This window comes from Eucalyptus grandis, chromosome 6, assembly GCF_016545825.1.
Source record: "Eucalyptus grandis isolate ANBG69807.140 chromosome 6, ASM1654582v1, whole genome shotgun sequence".
NCBI lineage: Eukaryota > Viridiplantae > Streptophyta > Magnoliopsida > Myrtales > Myrtaceae > Eucalyptus > Eucalyptus grandis.
Genome location: NC_052617.1, coordinates 10,482,729 through 10,500,734, shown reverse-complemented (window position 1 = coordinate 10,500,734; position 18,006 = coordinate 10,482,729). Strand labels below are relative to the sequence as shown.

Sequence of the window (18,006 nt, the reverse complement as noted above, 5' to 3'; positions counted from 1 at the left end):
AGTGCCAAAAACCAACATGAAGAAAGAAGCACATCAAGCTTCAAGTTGATACAAGTCCTCCCCCTCAACATCCCCCGTCCACTTGGAACTCGACTCGCTCCAGGACCGCGGCCTCAGCCCGAACTTTTTTCTACTGAACTTCAAGACCATCTTTACACGTGACACGACAACTTACTGATGATGATTATGGTTAGAATTTGATGAAATGATGTCCTTTACTTGAGGCAGACCTTGATTAACAAATTTAAGGTCACATTTGGGTTATTGCTACATGCTCTGTTCCTTTGTGTTGGTAAAGGATTCAGGTGCTGCAGAAGTCCAACATAGTGTAGGACATAATGCAATTATTGTTTTGTTTGTATCATTCCAGGGAGAAGATGTCATTGCTGTGCTACCATGGGATGAATGGTGGGAGTTTGAGCTTAACAAAGATGACTCAAATCCCCACATTGCATTGCTTCCACTGCATCCTGATATGCCAGCCAAATTTAATGAGACTGCTGCATGGGAGTATGCAGAGAGTATGAATGGGAAACCATATGGTTATCACAACATGCTTTTTAGCTGGATAGACACTATCGATGCAAATTATCCACCGCCATTGGATGCTCACGTGGTACAGAGATTGTACATGTGCATATGTGTTTATAATTTTTTTTTGTGGGTGCATTCAGTTTGTCTTAAGACAATTTTTCTAACACTAAGGCCTTGTGTTACTTCCAAGGTATATCTGTAGATGCCTTGAGATTCTTAGATGCTGGATACAAAATAGTTTCTGCTTCTTAAGCTGACTGCTGAACAGCAATTTACCCGTACTTTGATAGGCCTGAAATATAATGATGCCATGTGTTAGATCCTAACAACAAGGTCTAGTTGGAATCAGACAATCACACCATGATTTTGAATGAATTCAACTGAGCAAAACAAAAGGCTAAAACCTGAACAGTGATCTTGCCAAATAGCAGATTAGCATGTGACTCTATTAAATGCTAACATTATGGAATAGAATCTGACACTTGGTTTGACAAATATTCATTTTTTTTTATGGCCTTCTATATGATACTAAGGCAGCAAAATAGTAGACTTTGTTCGTCTTTTCTTAAGAGTTGCTATCAGCCTGACTAACGATGCATGTAATATGCTTGCCATGTGGGGTGCTTTATTTGCGTGATGGGAGTATGGTTCACTTGTTTTATAGAAAGCATTGTATTATTGTAGGTTGCTTCTGTTATGACGGTATGGAACCAAATGCAACCAGCCTATGCTGCGAACATGTGGAATGAAGCACTCAACAAGCGAATCCCATTCAATTGGCAATTGTCCGTGTGATTTTATGCATTTTGTTTTGCACACTGAGGTGTAACTAGAATCTAATGTCTCTGGAATGACATTTAGTTAACACATATTATATGGTTGTAATTATACTTACTTTACTTAATGGCCACCTTACGATTGGGTTGCATACAGGGCTTGGATCTTCCTGATCTATTAGTGGAAACTGAAATTAGGGGCTCATCTTTTGCTGAACTGCTGACAATTCCAGAGCAAGACGATTGGGTATACAGCGATGGGAAGTCTGCCTCGTGTGTAGCATTTGTTCTTGAAATGTACAAAGCAGCAGGACTCTTTGATCCAATTTCTAGCTCCATTCAAGTTACAGAGTTCACTGTAAGTGCAATCTGATTGACCCTAGTTGGGTTATCTTTCTGACACTAATTGCTTGAACTTACTATCTAGAGATGGATGTTGCTTTCTTCAAAGATTGAGAGAACTATAATCTAGTTTGCCCTTCTATGCAGATAAAAGATGCTTACTCACTAAAGTTCTTCGAGAATAATTCAAGCCGCTTGCCGAAGTGGTGCAATGATGGGGATGACGTCGAGCTTCCATTTTGTCAAATACGAGGTAGGTATCGAATGGAGCTGCCAGGATACAATACAATGGACCTATACCCTCATATGAATGAGAGGTGTCCATCTCTGCCCCCAAAATATTCTAGGCCATCCGATTGCTAGAAAACATTTCCTATTATGTGAATAGAACTTTGTATATTGGTAGGTGATTCCATTAGATTGTAGCTTATGACTGCATATTTTTGTAGAATGTGTAGTAAATAAAGACCCGTAGGTTGCACAGATTCAGAAATTTGCTTCTTCAAATTCCATTTATTTGATATGAGCCCACGTAACATGTATAAAATTTTTGCATAATGTTATACTGACACTTCATATAAATCAATCGTTGTATTATTGTTTAGTCTTTCATTATGGTCTATTTTTATGAATGTTCTTGCAATATAAGTATTTACAGTAGGACTATCTAAAATTTGATGTTTACTTTCTATCATATGAAGGATAGAGATGCTCTTTTGTTTAAGGATTTTCTTATCTTCCTTCTTCTCTAAATGTTTATGCATTTTATGTGTAAAATGAAATGATATGGTATTTAAAATGTTTAATACGCATTAAAAAAATTAGTACTTATTTTTAATTTGTATTACCTGGTAAATGTTGTTAATAGAAGAGCAATTTTTCTATCATTTTTTTTTTCAATTTATTCAAATACATGTTTACTTGTTTTGCGGTGAAATCATGTATGTTAATATGCACAGTGGCTTAAACTAATTGCGAAAAAAAAAAAAATAGATATGGCACTACATGTTTTGAATGATGTTATTCGGTAATTGCTAAAAGAATAACCAATAAATGAAAAAAATTAAACAAAAAGATTTATGTGATGAATTTATACTGTTATTGTCTCTTATTCCAAGTTATAGCAAAAAAAAAAGAGTATATAAACTAATATTAGCATATTGTTCGGTAGATTAGTTGATAAAATAAGTAACATATTTATTATTAAGTATAAGAGCACCAAAAGTGCCAAACACACATTTTAACTCAATCCCTAGATAGTGAAGTTTGTGATGTTAACCGCTCTTGTCATGGCAATAACCATACCACCAATTCGAGACTAGTCGGTGACAAAGGAGCAGCTTGAGGGACATTTCACCTAATAGTCGTCCTCTTGCTCCCTTCTGCAGCCTCCTTGCTGAGTAACTCCCGCGGTAGATTCTGCTAATGTTTTATTGGATTCTTTCTTGCAGTGACCATAATGTAATATCGTCCTCTAGTCTCTTCATGTATGTCCAGATACTATCTTTATATCACGTCTTCTGGTTATCAATTTACAAGTAAAGATTGCATGCTCCATCATATATTATATAAATTTTTTGTATATCTTCTTTGGGGTTAATGTATAGCGTTACTCTCAAACAAATAACAGCATCCACCATTGCTAAACCCGTTCATCAATAAGGAAGCCAATCCGCATCTTATGAGTTAGGATATCCATATTTCAATATAAAACAGAATGAGAACAATTATTTTATATTTGATGTTGAAGCATTTGTCAGAAGCACTGCACTCATTGCAACAAAAGTTTTAAGTGAATTATATTTTAATAAGGATAAATTTCACAAACGAAAAATAAGAGAGAGAGAGAGAGAGAGAGTCAAAGCTATATTAAGTGGTCCCCATACAACGGATCAAGTGTCAACCCTACATCAAATTATATAGTCATCATATGATTAATTTCTTATGAATAATTTGGTAAATAAATGGAGAGTCACGTTCATAAGTATCGGTGAAGTAATATTCTTTTAAAGAGATTTTACCACAAATTATGTGTAAATAAACTATATATACGAAAAGCCACTAAGTAAAGACGGAATGACTAATTATGACTCATGAAAAAAACAATAATGTCTACACAAGTTAAATTTAATAAAATGATGTTCTCATTTATAAGATTTAAAAAAAAAAAAAAAAGCTCTTCACAATTTTTGTATGCATAAACAAGTAATCGAATTTGTATTCTCCTCAGCATAACTCATGACGTGAATATGATGGACAACGTGAAAAAGAACTAGAATTTTGTGAAATTTCTCTTTTTGACAAAACAAATTTATATGGTAATAATATCTATCAATAAATAAATAAATAAATAAATAAATAAAAACATAATGCCTTTAATATACCTGGAAAATCTACAACAAACAAAAGCTAAATATATAAGATTATTAATTATGGTAAGTAGATATATAGACAAATTTAAAAAAAGGAAAGTAGATAAGTTGGGATCACCAATAATTGAATGATAGAGGTTAACTTTATCTTTTTGGTAAAAATTGGGTGGATTTAGTTATAGGAGCGGTGGTCGACAACCAGCTATCAAGAAGGAGGAAGAAGAAGAGAAAAAGAAAAAGAAAAAAATATAATAAAATCATTAAAAAATTAAAAGAAACAAAAAAATTTAAGAATCTTACCAAATGCATTTTTATCCTGGAAATATAAATTTTGAACAATTACCAAATGCGTTTTCTTCTTAGACTTTGTTCTCGAAAATGGAATTAGAAAAAATCATTTTTGATTAAAAATTATTTCCGATTATAGAATCGTTATCAAGCACGCTATGAGTACGCAGGAAAGAAAAGTCTCCATCTTTTCTTTATCATTTCTTTTTGTTTTTAAATGCGTGTGTGAGAGAGAGACTTGGAATTGGTCAAAGTCTTGAATCCTGATCAAACAATACTGTTGAATGGTCCATGTATGCTTATTTTACGGCACTGTACTTTATTCAGGCAAGTCAATTTTCTGCCTACTCATCCTCGTCTTCTTTCAATTTGTTCTTCCCCCGGTTTCAAGCGGAGGACTTCTAGAAACCAACCAAATTTCTACAATATGCTACGTTTCGATCCTCAACCACCGTATCAACTATTCACGTATATTCTCAGTAAAAAGAAAATTAAAGCACATGCATATATTTACCATAAGAGAATCCATAGAAGGTTATTGCGTCTTATCGCTATGTCCTCCCATATACAATCAGGTCATTCAACCCGATATAACTTGTTTCGCATATAATTCCTTCAAATATACTTGTCCAGAGTGCGCATATATTTGATCCAGCTGTCAATTTTTGCATAAATATTATGATAACAAAAAAATATGATCATATATACCAATAAAAGAAACACACAACCTGAGAAAGCGATCCCAAATGAGGACATTTCGACTATGAATCCCCTTCTGATTGATCGAATTTGATCAATTAGAAGTGAATTTGATCTAGGTGTGAACTTTCCAAACAAATCTTAATCGTGCATCATTTTGTTTTCTACTATGCTTTGGCAAATAATGTTACATAGGAATGAGAACGTACAGCTGAAAGATGGAAACAAGTGGAAGTAGAGGGGCATCTCCCTCTGCAGCTCGGAGTACTTGAAGATGATAGATACATGAAGCGGAAGAGATTCCCCTTCAAATTCCATCGATTTCGGGAGCATAGAATCGTCCACGATCAAAGGAAAGAGATTCATTTCAGTGCAATGATAATGGGTTGTTGTGCATCACTGTCCAGGGAAAGTCCTGTCCTTGCACCGGGATGATTAAGAAGAGATGACTGGGGAAAAGAGAACCCAATGCATTTGAAAATGGAAATTTAGAAAGTTGCGTCCTGTGCCTCTGAACTTGCATTTTGTTCCCATTTTCCCCTCACAATGTGACAAACACGTGAATGTAAACGGGGTGACCTTTTGCCCTCATTCAAAATGAGCATAAAGCTATATACCTAATAGATAAAGTTACGACCACTAACCCTGAATTGTATTTTAATTTATTTAAAGAGATCATCGGAATCTTTCAAAGAGTGAACTTAAAAGTAGTAACTATGACTGAATATAAAAGTTTAGGGAAAAATTCTTTGATGCGATTATTAATTAGAATGAACAGAAAGATTTCTGAACTATTTTAATAGATGATTGGTTTTGTGACTTGGCTAATTAGGACTATCGATCATAGTCTCCCCAGTTGAATGTGCGACATTTTAGCGAAAGTTGAAAATCAGTATATTTTGACAAGGGAGAACTACTAGAATGTACACTAACAGAGTTTCAAAAATGCAAAGATCCCTTCATGCGCTCTCTCAATTTCTGCATTGTCAATTCGCTAAAGACCTATTTGCCTGAACTTATACATGTACTTGTTATTTGGCATGTGCATAAAATTATTTAGGAGCAATGTATAATATGCTAAATTCGTGTTTTCCCAATTACGAGTCCAGTTTCATATGTAGTTACGATCTTTAGATCAAAAAGAAAAAAAAAATTATCGCAATAATGATTTAAAGACTGTAATTACTCAGTAACTTTTAAGTTAAATTACTGTTACGAGTTCAAAGGTTTCGGTCGCATCTTCATAAAAATTAACAATCAAATCCACTGATAATTTAACCCATTATAAAATCCGTTTGTAACCTCACATTCTCGTGATTGCACTACCTTTTTAATAAGAGTGCAATTTTTGTGATCCAATCTATTACACAACACAACTCTGAATTTCCCTAGATGAATTTAAATGGGAATTCTTATGAGAGTTTTGGATGCGGCCCGCTATCTGAAGTCCTTTCGGTTCCCTTCTTCTGGTTGGCCGAAAGGAGGCCACTTTCAACACGACATTTTATGACCGAATCTTGAAAACTAATGAGTTCTTGCCTGAGTTTTTGTTTACCTTTTTCTTGACACGTTGGTGCAGCTCCTGTTTAAACAAGAACAGTTAGTTAATTGATGACTGAGTTTAGCGAACTTGATGGTCGATGATGGTGCTCAATAATGCTACACTTTGGAAAACTAAACACCGATTAGTTGTCTTCATTAAGGGTTTGGGCAGAGAACACCAAGAAAAAGAAAAACCAAAAAGCAGCGAAAGAAGAACGAGTTGTACGAAAGAAAAGGAGGACAGATAGGGGACAAAAGAGAAAAGGCGCCTTATGGTTAGGATGTTGGTTGAAAAATGAGGAAAAGAACAAAAGAAAATGAAATCGAAGAGAGAATCTAATGCAACCGAGAGATATCGCTTGGCCTGAGCGGCGCCTTTGACTTTGCAAAATTTCGAGGAGTTTCTTTTTCTGTTACACTTTATGTCATTCATATCATATATTTCTGGTATGCATTAGGATAGAGGAATCACATTAATTGTAGAAAAATAATAATAAAAAGGAAGTATGTTTACTCTGCATTTCATGCAAAAATTGCTAAATTCACATAAGTGAAAGTCCGACCTAAAAATTTGGACAAGGGAAGGTAAATTATATAAATTTAAGGTCCATTAAAATCTCATAAACGGATAGCTTGAGATGTTTTTAATGGATTTCACCGGCTATTTGCATTTTATAGACACAGGATGCAAAATTATTCTAAAAATGTTCCACAAAATGACAAACAATCCTAAGGGGAAAATACGGCAAACTTGCAGCATCACTTGGGAGCAAAATCATCAGGGGAAAGACTTTCCCCTGCTGCCCTGACAAGAGCATAATTGCAACAATCGACGTGAATTCGCCTCTCGAAAGCTGCAAATCTTGGATCATCGTGATCATTTACATTTGCAAGCAGACCACAATGGCTTTTCTTGATTCACTGGAATTTGGTGACAATGATGAGGGCCATTTTAGTTGGAGAAATCTCATGTATTTATTGAGATCAACAACATTGTTGAAGGGAAGAACCAAGAGCCTCCAATGCCCATATTAGATACTTCTCCCTTTACTACCGCAATCCTAAGACATTGCAGGTTTGCCAAACTTGCCAATGTTCCTCCCACCAAACCGACAAAGTATTTGCTTTCAAAATGAGTTCAGGAATTCTGATGCCATATAGCCTCGGTTTTCTTTTTCTTTTTTCTTTTCTGGGTTTTCTTGCTTGTGTTTCGTGATCTGTTGCTTATTTGGAGCCAAATCAATACCATTCAATTTTGATGAATAAATGTAGTTCGTACAAAATATTTATGGTAAGAATGCACTCTGCAGTAAAAGGTTTAGATTAAGCAACACTGTCAAATTGCCTAGATCGGTGTGTCGCCAGTCAGACCATGCAAGAGAAGCACGTGCCTTATTTTGTCAATATACAAGTACTTCATCATATCTATGGACCGTGTGATCCTTTTGGTTTAGTAAATAATATGGAACTTTACAGGACAAGATCCCTTTTGCGACAACGTACAACACTTGAAATAAGTCAGTCATTTGCAACTTCAAATTTGCAGGAAAGCATGCTCAAGTAGCATAGCAGCAAAAGGCCTCTCCGTAGGCTGTCTTCGAAAGCCGCACTGTAGGAAATCCTTTCCCTCAGCAGATAATGTCTCAGGTATTGCTGGAGAACTTCGCATCACCTTAAATATAGCTTGAGTCTGCATTAATGATTCAACCTTAAATAGAAACTCATGACACAGATCACACACCGAATGGTAATGCGCATGTCCCGAACTTCCAACAGAAAACGACGACACAGATTTGCTTGGAAGCGTATTACCTGGGAGGACAGAGAGAATGAAAAAAAAAGGAGGTTTCCCAATAATCATTTCGGTAAATAGTACATCCCAAACTCCACATGTCGGCAGTATGATCGAGATCCGTGCTGTAATTATTCACCATCAAGGATTGTATGAGTTGCAAGATATATTATTCCATCATTCCACCACGACTAAAAAAGAATGCTGCATTAACATTAACAAAAGCAGAGTACCTCTAGAGCCATCCAGTTTAGACTTCCCTTCAAAGAGCGGCAAGCTGCTTGTCCGGTTAGCTAAGAAATGGTACGGCATTAGTAAAGCTGAAGACTACTTGGTGTGTTCATGGAACACTGGATAAAACGGCAACATCTTCATAGACATAGATACATCAGATCGATAACTGAATCAACCACTTTCAACTTATGTTAGCTCATTACTGAGAAAAAGGACCATGAAGCAATCAACAACATGACCTCAGCAAATGCTTGAGAACTCAAAGAGAGCAACAACACCTTGGCTATTGTCCAGAATTCCATTCTATGGATCAATACACTTTTATTTACCCCATGTTAGGAAGGAGGCCCTTACTTACTCTGACTAAATTCTATCCTTATCTTGGAATGCAGAGGAGCAGCAAAAACAACACCACAACCTTTTGCCAAAGGTATTGCGTTCTATTCACTACCGCTCTTAGGAACTTTTTAGAAACCAGTAGAAAGGGAAAGAACTCTCATTAGGTTTCGGCATCTATTTACAGCAAGAAATCTTTTCCCAATTATGCAACATGGTAACTTTACCCGAAACAATGGGAAAAAAAGTGAAGAAAATTACTTAATAACATTTCATCCATCTATGATAGATTTATGCACATATGAAATGCCACAAACCAATAACGAGAAGTATGCAGTCACCCTGGGTCCCAGACTTCACATTCGAATGCACCACAAATCAGCAAGGAATTTCTACATGCACTGAGTAGTCTTGCAGTGAAGAGGTAAAAACTCACATGTTTAGCAATCCCAAAGTCAGCAAGTTTGAATATCCCAGATGCATCCACAAATAAATTAGCTCCCTTTAAATCCATGCACAAGCCAAATAGTTTTAACAGGTCTGGGGGCACAAAGAAGAAGGTCCAATCATCCTAATCCAATATGCAAGTCATCTCATGATGCTTGATCAATGGTTTAGAATTACCCATGTATGGAGTTGTTAACATGCAGGGAAGCCAATCCAGCCACAATATAGCGGGTAAAGTGCTGACAACCGATTTTGTTAGGGTCCAAGACGCTCCTGGATATACTTGTCTATTGAATCGTGATGTGCATATTCTAGATATATGTAAAGCCAATCCTCAACCTGAGTATGTATGAATATGTTGAAATTTTGGTGAGTCAAATAATGAACGCCCATTGAGTTGGGACGCACAGATGCTGTGGAAATGTGACTCACAATTTCCCTTACATAATACTGCAGAATGTTTGGATGTCTACGCTGGCTAAGTACCTGAATTTCCTGTAGCAACAAAGCAATCAATTACCTGGAAATGATGAAAGGAAGTTTCCTCCCAGCATATTTAGATCAGATGAGAGGATAGATTGGATCCCAGAGCATAACAAAAACATTACCTGCTTTAACTGCTTGATGCACTCAGCTAAAGTTGGATCATTAGGCAATAGCTCAAACTCCTTCCATGCACATAGAGATCCGGTTTTTCTGTCACTTAATATGTCAAAGTTTAGCTGACTGGATATCTAAAAAAATGGAACATGTCTAAGATTCCCAGAGCAAACTTACTGGTTGCTTGCAATGTAAACACTTTCAAAAGTGCCACATCCTATAAGCTGGCCTTTTCTCCATTGACTTGCTAGTGGTTACTGCTCTGATTTTTGGTAACTTGAGCTGAAGCTGTAGGGTTCTCCATCTATCCACAACTTCGAGGCATTTAAAGAGGGGTGATAGCTGTGCAATTCTTTCTTCTTCGTTTTTTTACATTTCTAACTCAAAGTATGACAAAGGGTGAAAACAAAACTTCCCGGCCTACGTTTCCATATATGATACAACTACTAAGCAGATCAAGTATTCTATACCCGATAGTTTAATGTCGAAACAAGTTTAATCGGGGTCATATTGCTCTGATCCAAAAGAGCGAAGTAGTGTATGCGGCGCAACATTTTCGATTGACAAGTTCAAGCAATATCATATTTCGCAGAGTCGCAGGAGATCCTTTCGCTGGACGAACAGTTCTGCAAAAGGCCACTGTTAGAGCTGCATGACTATATAGAGAGAAAAGCTACATAAGGACTTTTAAGAAGTGAAGCAATCGTATATCAATTAAACTCATTAACCTATAGCATTTGGAGAATTGTGTGTCCTTTTTCGGAGATAAGGTTGAAGAATAGCCTGAGCATCGGGATGATCCCACATCAGCGTCTTCCACTGTTCCTCATCTTCCACCCTAATATGCAGGAAGTCCTCAATATCACGTAATCGCAGTTGCAAAGGAATCCGCTTCAGTTCTGGGCATTGGTCCACATCCAAAATTATCATGAAATCGCAGCTTATTGGGACTTCGCATATGCTCTTCAGCTGGGGTAGATCGTTTAGGTTCAATCGCTCCAGCTTTGGGAGAGAAATTGAAGAAGGCTGGAAGGATGAAGGGGTGTTGTTTACAGGAGTCATTATGCTTCCTTCTTGGCGTTGTCCCGCTCCGCTTATCAACTCCACCATTCCTTTGCATTTAGTGATATTGATACTTTGAAGATTTCGAAGATGGAGCAGCCACTCATGCGGAAACAGCTTTCTCATGTTATCGCAATTATATACCACAAGATATTCGAGAGAAATCTCTTCAACTGGCAAGTTTGGGGGAGGACCTCCGATTATCTCCTCCATCTTCTCACATGCGTCTACTGAGATTCTTCTCAGATTAGGGAAGTGGGGCATCCACTCAGATTCCACCACTCTCTTCATCTTGTTACAGCCACTAATCGTAATCACTTTGAGACTACGGAAAAATGGGAGCGGATGGGGTGGTGGGGATGTAATTGCTGCTATTATCCCCACCATTTCCTCACATCTCTCTATTCTAATCTCTTGTAGATGCTGAAGGTCGGATTTAAACACATGCCCAAAGAGATGCTTCAGTTTTGGACAATCATATATACTTAAAACCCTAAGGCTTGGGAAGAGGAGAGGCGCAAGGGCTGGGGCAAGGATGTCAATTACTCCTTCGTCTTCTCCTCCATAGTGCACCCCTAAGTTTTCTGAACCTTGTACTTCTAGCTCCTCAAGGTAGTCAAGTGGACCTATGCTAGACAAATTTGTTATACCGTTGCACCAAAGCATTGTCATTTTCTGCACGTCTTGGGGAATCAAAATAAAAATGCCAGTGCATTCCCCTTCCACACTCACAATAGCATGATCCCACCCCCAAATTTCGACTTTCCTCTCCGGATTCTCAGTTCGAGTAATATCACTTTCTTCCTCCTCATCATCATCAGCCTTGTCGAGATAATAATAGAGATTATAATAGTAGCAAAGGTTACTCTGTTTAATAACCCTCACACACTTATTGAAATCATTCACATCTTCAAAAGAGCATTCGAATGTCTCCAGTGCCCTCAATTTTGTCATGTCTTGTACATCTAGAAATTCAACTTTAAGATACTGCAAGTTTAGCAAATCCCCCGGTACTCTTTCAGGTAATTCAACGGTCAATAAAAAACGTAGGTCAAGGTATCTCAAGTTCACCAACATTTCCAGACCCTTGGGCACTTCTTCAAGCTTAGAACAGCCAACAACGTCCAACTTTCTTAAAGATGTGAGCTTCCCTAAACAAGGAATACGGCGCAATCCCCGACACCCTCTAAGCAATAGTGCCCTCAAGTTAACCAAGTTTGAGATGGAACTTGGAAGTTCTGTTAGTTCACATCCACTCAGGTTTAGAACCTTTAGCCCACATAACTGTTTGAAGAAAGAATCAGGGATGACCACATGCTTTAACAAGCTTCCATTCAGTAGTAAAGTTGATAGTTTAGGACAATTTGGTGACATGTTCAATGGAATTTCACTTATTTTGTTTCCCATCAAAGAAACTCTCTCCAAAGCATCCGTCCAAAATTCCTCAGATGGAATACTTCCCAACCACTTTCTTGCTTTTACAATGGAAGTCGCACTCATGATGTGCAATGCCATGTCTCTAATCAAATCGTGCATCTTCATCTTGCTCCGATGATCTTCCAATAGGCAAACATTTCCTAGTTTGTTCAATATGGTGAGGCCTCTATCATATTGTTCCCTCCTCGTATTCAATCCACCAATCAATCCTTGGTCAATAAAGAATTCTACCAGCTCGAACTTATCAATCAATTTATCTTCTGGATAAAGTGCACAAGACAAGAAGCATTGTTGCACATCAGGATTACCAAGGCGATCATAACTGAATTTTAGATTCATTAAGACCTTCTTCATATCTGTTTGCCCCTTACTTGATTCTTCCAATTTAACCAGGGAATCCCTCCATTCAAACACATCAGTCACTCCTCGCATGCTTCTTGCCATCGTGATGACTCCAATTGGCAATCCTGCACATTCTTTAACAATGGACTTCACCGTTGCTTCAATTTCAGAATTAAGTGGAACTTCAGATCCAAGCTCCTCCCAAAATAAACTCTCGGCTTCTTTTTGAGAAAGAGGTTTAATTTTTATCTTCTCTTGACATTGCATTTGGCAGCACACATAATAAGATCGAGTGGTTAAGACCAGCTTAAATCCATTTGCTCTAATAGGGATTCCCACCTCTTCAAGATCAAGACGTTCCCACACATCATCAAGAATCAATACACAATTTTTCTTTCTTTCTAATTGCTTCGACAACATAGCTGCTCGTTTCTTCTCATCCTCAACCTCCATAATGTCTAATTTTAGATCCTTCCAAATATCACTCTGCAACTTCTTAATGCTGAAATCTTGAGACACAGTGATAAAAACCACACCATCGAAGGTTGCATCTTCGAGAAGTCTATTATGTATGTGCATCATAATAGTTGTCTTCCCAACACCACCCATTCCATAAATACCCAATTTGCATGCATGATTCTCCTTCAGATGGTCCCAAATCAACTCAATGTTCCTATGAATCCCTTTACCTGTTAACTTTCGTTCCAAAAGTTTGACTCCTTTGGCATCTCTCTCTTCTATGAGCAGTGGTTGTGGAAGCGTTTTTCCTATGAGTTCTTCCCCTTCTGTCGTCAATTTCTCCACCTGTTCCTTTGGTGGCAAAGTTTCCGCATTGGCTTGGACAATTATTTGGAAATTATTTCTTGCTCTTTCTGTCTCTTTCAGCCATCTATCAACCAGTATCCTCGGCTTCTTCCGAACTGAGGAAGCAGCAGACTCTATCTCCATCTGCTCCTCTATGCCAGCTTCTTTGTCGTCGAGTTCTTCCACTTTTCTTTTCAGGTTTCTTATCTCTTCATCGTTGGCATAGATGCTCCGTAAGTCCATGACCGGAGAACCCCTGTTCATATCTAATTTATAAAAAACATATGTAAGATTTCGATAAAATAATTTGGGGACATTTAAGAATCTGGTGGAACCATATAGTAACAATGAAGATTAATCCAAACGCACCTTGTGATGACGATGGACCTGTTGCATTTGTTGCCGCCTCTGGAACTTGCGAATCAACTGTTGTTGCCTCAATAATGTGAGAGTCACTTGCATGCTGTGATGCAATTGAGGGATCTATGTCCATTAAAGTTTGCAACTGAGAGTGCTGATTGCAATCATGCAAGCAATCTAAATTATCTACAACGGCTAATTGATCATCCTGGAATGATGACGCCCCTGCTGGAGTCTGCAGGGCAATCATTTGCATTTGAGATTGAATGTAACATTGTGACTGATCTGGCAAATCATGAAGATCCAATTCCGCTTCCGCTAAAGCCATCGTGGAACTTTCACCTGTGTTTTGTTCATCAAAGTTAGGACATGGTTGATTGGAACATGGGAGAATGCTTATTGTAGTTAGTTTACTGGATACAGTGGGTCCAGTGGCCACGTGCAACACATTGGATGTATGGTTATTAAGGAATAGGTTATTGACTCTCTTCATATTTGAACAGTGGTGTGGAAAAAGCATGTTTATGGGAGATTTTTAAAAGTCACCACTTCAGTTAAAAAATCCGACATGTTTGTGTTGAAAAATATAATAGATGTTTTTCTCCCGGCCTAGATGAATGTATAGAAACTTCACATGAACATACCATGGCTATTTTGTGCCAGTGACGGCATTGTTGAACCCTGAGGAAACTGACGCTCTGCTTGTGATTGTTGGCCAGAGTTTAGCCCATTGATATCCTGTTGGTTGAAGTTTGAAACGTCGGTCAGCCACTGTGGAGCAGCATTTGAAGCTTGTGATGATGATCGGAAACGTAAATCCGTATCCCTTAGAGCTGTTGATGATGGTGCGGCTGGATTCTGCAGCACATTCCTTGTCTCGGATTGATGTGGAGAATTTTGATGTTGAGGGGGCACCAAAACTGGTTGCACTAAAAGAGTCAAGCGTAAAATAAATCAACAATGGGACTTTTAAATCAAGTCATGGGCACAGGTAAAACGAACGTCTAGAACTTGATTAAAAAAAAATATTTACAGCGAAAATCAACATATGCTCATAAGTAAATATTTTGATGAAATAAACGGTGCAGTAAAAAGATAATGATATTGCACATCTAGAATATGTGATGATACAACTGTAATTTGGAATCTATAGGATATGAAAGCAGATGAATTTGAGTTATTATAGAGAGAGTTACTAATACGAAAAATATAATGATTTTTCTTTTCTCCACGCCTGGATGAATGTATAGAAACTTTACATGGACATACCATGGTTACTTTGCACCAATAACGGCATTGTTGAAATCTGATGAAACTGATGCTCTGGTTGTGATTGTTGGTCAGAGTTTACTCCAGTGTTGATCACCGTCCTTATCTGTAGTGCCATTTGTTCGATGGCATATGATGAGAGGGACTCTGCTGAGGGGAATTCTGATGAGAATAAATTCCTGTCTAATTCAGTGAAAAATTGACTGTTGGCATCTCTGATCTCTTCTTCAGCCACCTCATCTTGAGTCGGCATGTCACCTGACTTTGGTTCCATGGAGGATTGACCGTGGGCTTCTCTGCTCTGTTCTTCAGCCACCACTCTGCTCTCTTCTTCAGCCATCTCATCGAGGTCATTACGCTTTCTTATGTGGTCCAGCACTTCTGTGTCACGTGACTCTGGTTCCATGGCTAATTGACAGACATATATAATATGCAATGATATTACTATAATTTGGAATCGATGAAATATGAAAATAGATAAATTTGAGTTATTCTAGAGAGAGCTAATAAAACGAAAAATACAATGATTTTTTTATTCTCCATGCCAAGATGAATGTAAAGAAACTTCACACGGACATACCATGGCTACTTTGCACCAATAACGGCATTGTTGAACTCTGCTGAAACTGACGCTCTTCTTGTGATTGTTGGTCAGAGTTTGACCCAATGACATCCTGTTGGTTGAAGTTCAACTGTTCCATTACATTTTCGAGGCCTGGCGAGAACAAAGCCCCCATGGACAATGGACTATTGGCTTCTCTGCTCTCTTCTTCAGCCACCTCATCAAGTAATGACCGCATTAGCTTTCTTACATGGTCCGGCACTTGTGTGCAAATGGAAATTCCTCCATTTGGGACTCCAAGCAAGTGACCTTTCACTCCTGTAAGGTCTCCAAAGAATTCTCCACTGCAGTAATAACAATGCCATTTGTTGTCCTCCACTCTATTGACGAATTTCCAGGCTATATCATCCTTGTTATGAAGCTGCAAGCAAACAGAGCGTGCCCCATCATAAATTATCCCTATTTTTGATATATCTTCTTAGCACGCATAGCATTATTCTCAAGCAGATAATGTAGCTACCACAAGTACTAAAGTCACCTCATGATTGAGTAACAATTCCATCAGTGTGCGTATGTGCTCTGGCACTTTTGTGCAAGAGGCAATCCCTTCTTTTGGTTGTTTAAGAAAGTGACCTTTCACTCTTGTGACTGATCCAGAGACTTCTTTATGGCAGTAAGGACAACGCCATTTCTTGCCCTCCTTCGGTCTAATCACGAATTTCCAGGCTATATCTTCAGGTCGCGGCATCTTGTCGTCTTGATTATCAACCTGCAGGCAAAGAGAGCGCACACAATTTTATAACGTACCAATCTCGTGTATATTTTCCTGGCGCACACAGCATTATTCTCAAGCAAACACTAGCATCCGCAAGTACTAAAGCGGGAAAGCCAAACTGCCCATTAATATCCAACAGACCCAAGAATAAAATGCTGTTTTTGAGACGAGAAACACCCGATCTAACTCAAAGACACCTTGGGAATTGCGGACTCCCTTCTCAAGAAAATAATTAATTCTAGAATTACGAGATTCGACAGGTCGCCGCCCCGAAAAGAGGCTTAGCCAAGAAGTCAGGCGGCACACACTGTTCACCTGCGGCGCAGAGAGGACTTCGAGAGGTCGTTTCTCTCGAATCTGACTCCAACTAGAACTCTGTGAAATCCCTATAGACTCGAGGAGATGTGGGTAATCAAAATAATGATTGGATTTTGGCGACCGACGCGTTGCCGGTGAAGCAAAACCCTACATAGCTCCGGATATTAAACTTTAAAAAAAAAAACGAAAATCCCTAACTCGTGAGAAATAGAGGTAAAATCCCTTGCCTGGTGCTCGGAAATGGAGATTTCGGGTGTAGCTCGATTTCTTTCGACGGGCTGCAATCCACCGTCGTCGCTCTCCCCCTTGTCTCTTCTCGGCCCCTTCTCTCCCTATTACTTCGTCTCTCTGCGTTCTGGGTTTACGAAGTTGTTGGGTTTATATATAAGAAGCCACGTCGTATAAAACATTTAAACGTTCTATACGGAGTCAGGCCACGTCATTTCTTACAGAACTTTTCTTCTTCTTCTTTTTTTGTCGGTACAGAACTTTTCTGACTTCGTATAAAACGTTTGATAAGAAGCCAACATCACTATTTATAAAGCTCTCCTAACCAGCACTTTTTCTTCCGAAAATGCCCTTTTTGGAAGCACTTTTGCCTCCAAGCTCTCCTGTCTCCCCGCCAGCTGCACAAGCACTCTTCCTTCCGAAAATACCCTTTGCGGAAGCACTTTCGCTTCCATTCACTCCTTATAAAGGTCTCCTGTCTTGCCCTATATGAGAAGCCACGTCACTCCTTACAAAACTTTCCTGACTTCGTATAAAACGTTTTATAAGAAGCCACATCACTATTTGTAAAGCTCTCATGACCAGCACTGTTTCTTCCGCAAATTCCCTATCAAATGAGACGATTAGGCCCCTTAATAACGTGCCTCGGTAGTATTTAGAGTGAGAGATTTGATACATTAAAATGACTTGTAAAGTGACGTGACCGAATTTTATATCTATAAACTAAAAGAACCACTTATAATTTTATCATATCCTTTTTTAATCTGCTCTAATTAAATAAGGTTAATACTACGAAATGTCCCAAACTAATATACATATAACAAATTTATCTCGAACTAACTTTTACACCAAAAACCAAAAACTTGTGAATTTGTGACAAATTTATC

General features: G+C 38.2%; 1 protein-coding gene and 1 pseudogene across 18 annotated transcripts; one reads left to right on the top strand and one right to left on the bottom strand.

Annotated features, from left to right (window-relative positions):
* LOC104448263 overlaps positions 1-2,264 on the top strand; it is a 69,841-nt pseudogene extending 67,577 nt beyond the window's left edge.
* A 5,594-nt stretch (positions 2,265-7,858) lies between these two features.
* LOC104451454 lies at positions 7,859-17,268 on the bottom strand. 18 transcript variants are annotated; one of them, XM_039315405.1, is made up of 14 exons: positions 17,119-17,268; positions 16,337-16,567; positions 15,817-16,219; positions 15,237-15,644; positions 14,612-14,896; positions 13,977-14,309; positions 10,691-13,873; positions 10,140-10,588; positions 9,971-10,064; positions 9,540-9,857; positions 9,352-9,455; positions 8,579-8,638; positions 8,366-8,470; positions 7,859-8,243 (listed from the first exon to the last, which is right to left on the bottom strand). In XM_039315405.1, exons 2-8 carry the CDS (start codon positions 16,544-16,546, stop codon positions 10,542-10,544), a joined length of 4,869 nt encoding a protein of 1,622 aa, XP_039171339.1. In that variant the 5' UTR covers positions 16,547-16,567; positions 17,119-17,268; the 3' UTR covers positions 7,859-8,243; positions 8,366-8,470; positions 8,579-8,638; positions 9,352-9,455; positions 9,540-9,857; positions 9,971-10,064; positions 10,140-10,541. The 18 variants fall into 18 exon arrangements, with proteins under 18 accessions (XP_039171339.1, XP_039171344.1, XP_039171343.1 ...); XM_039315410.1 differs by having other exon boundaries at positions 9,352-9,701; positions 9,795-9,857; XM_039315409.1 differs by having other exon boundaries at positions 9,352-9,701; positions 9,807-9,857.
* Between the last annotated feature and the right edge of the window lie 738 nt (positions 17,269-18,006).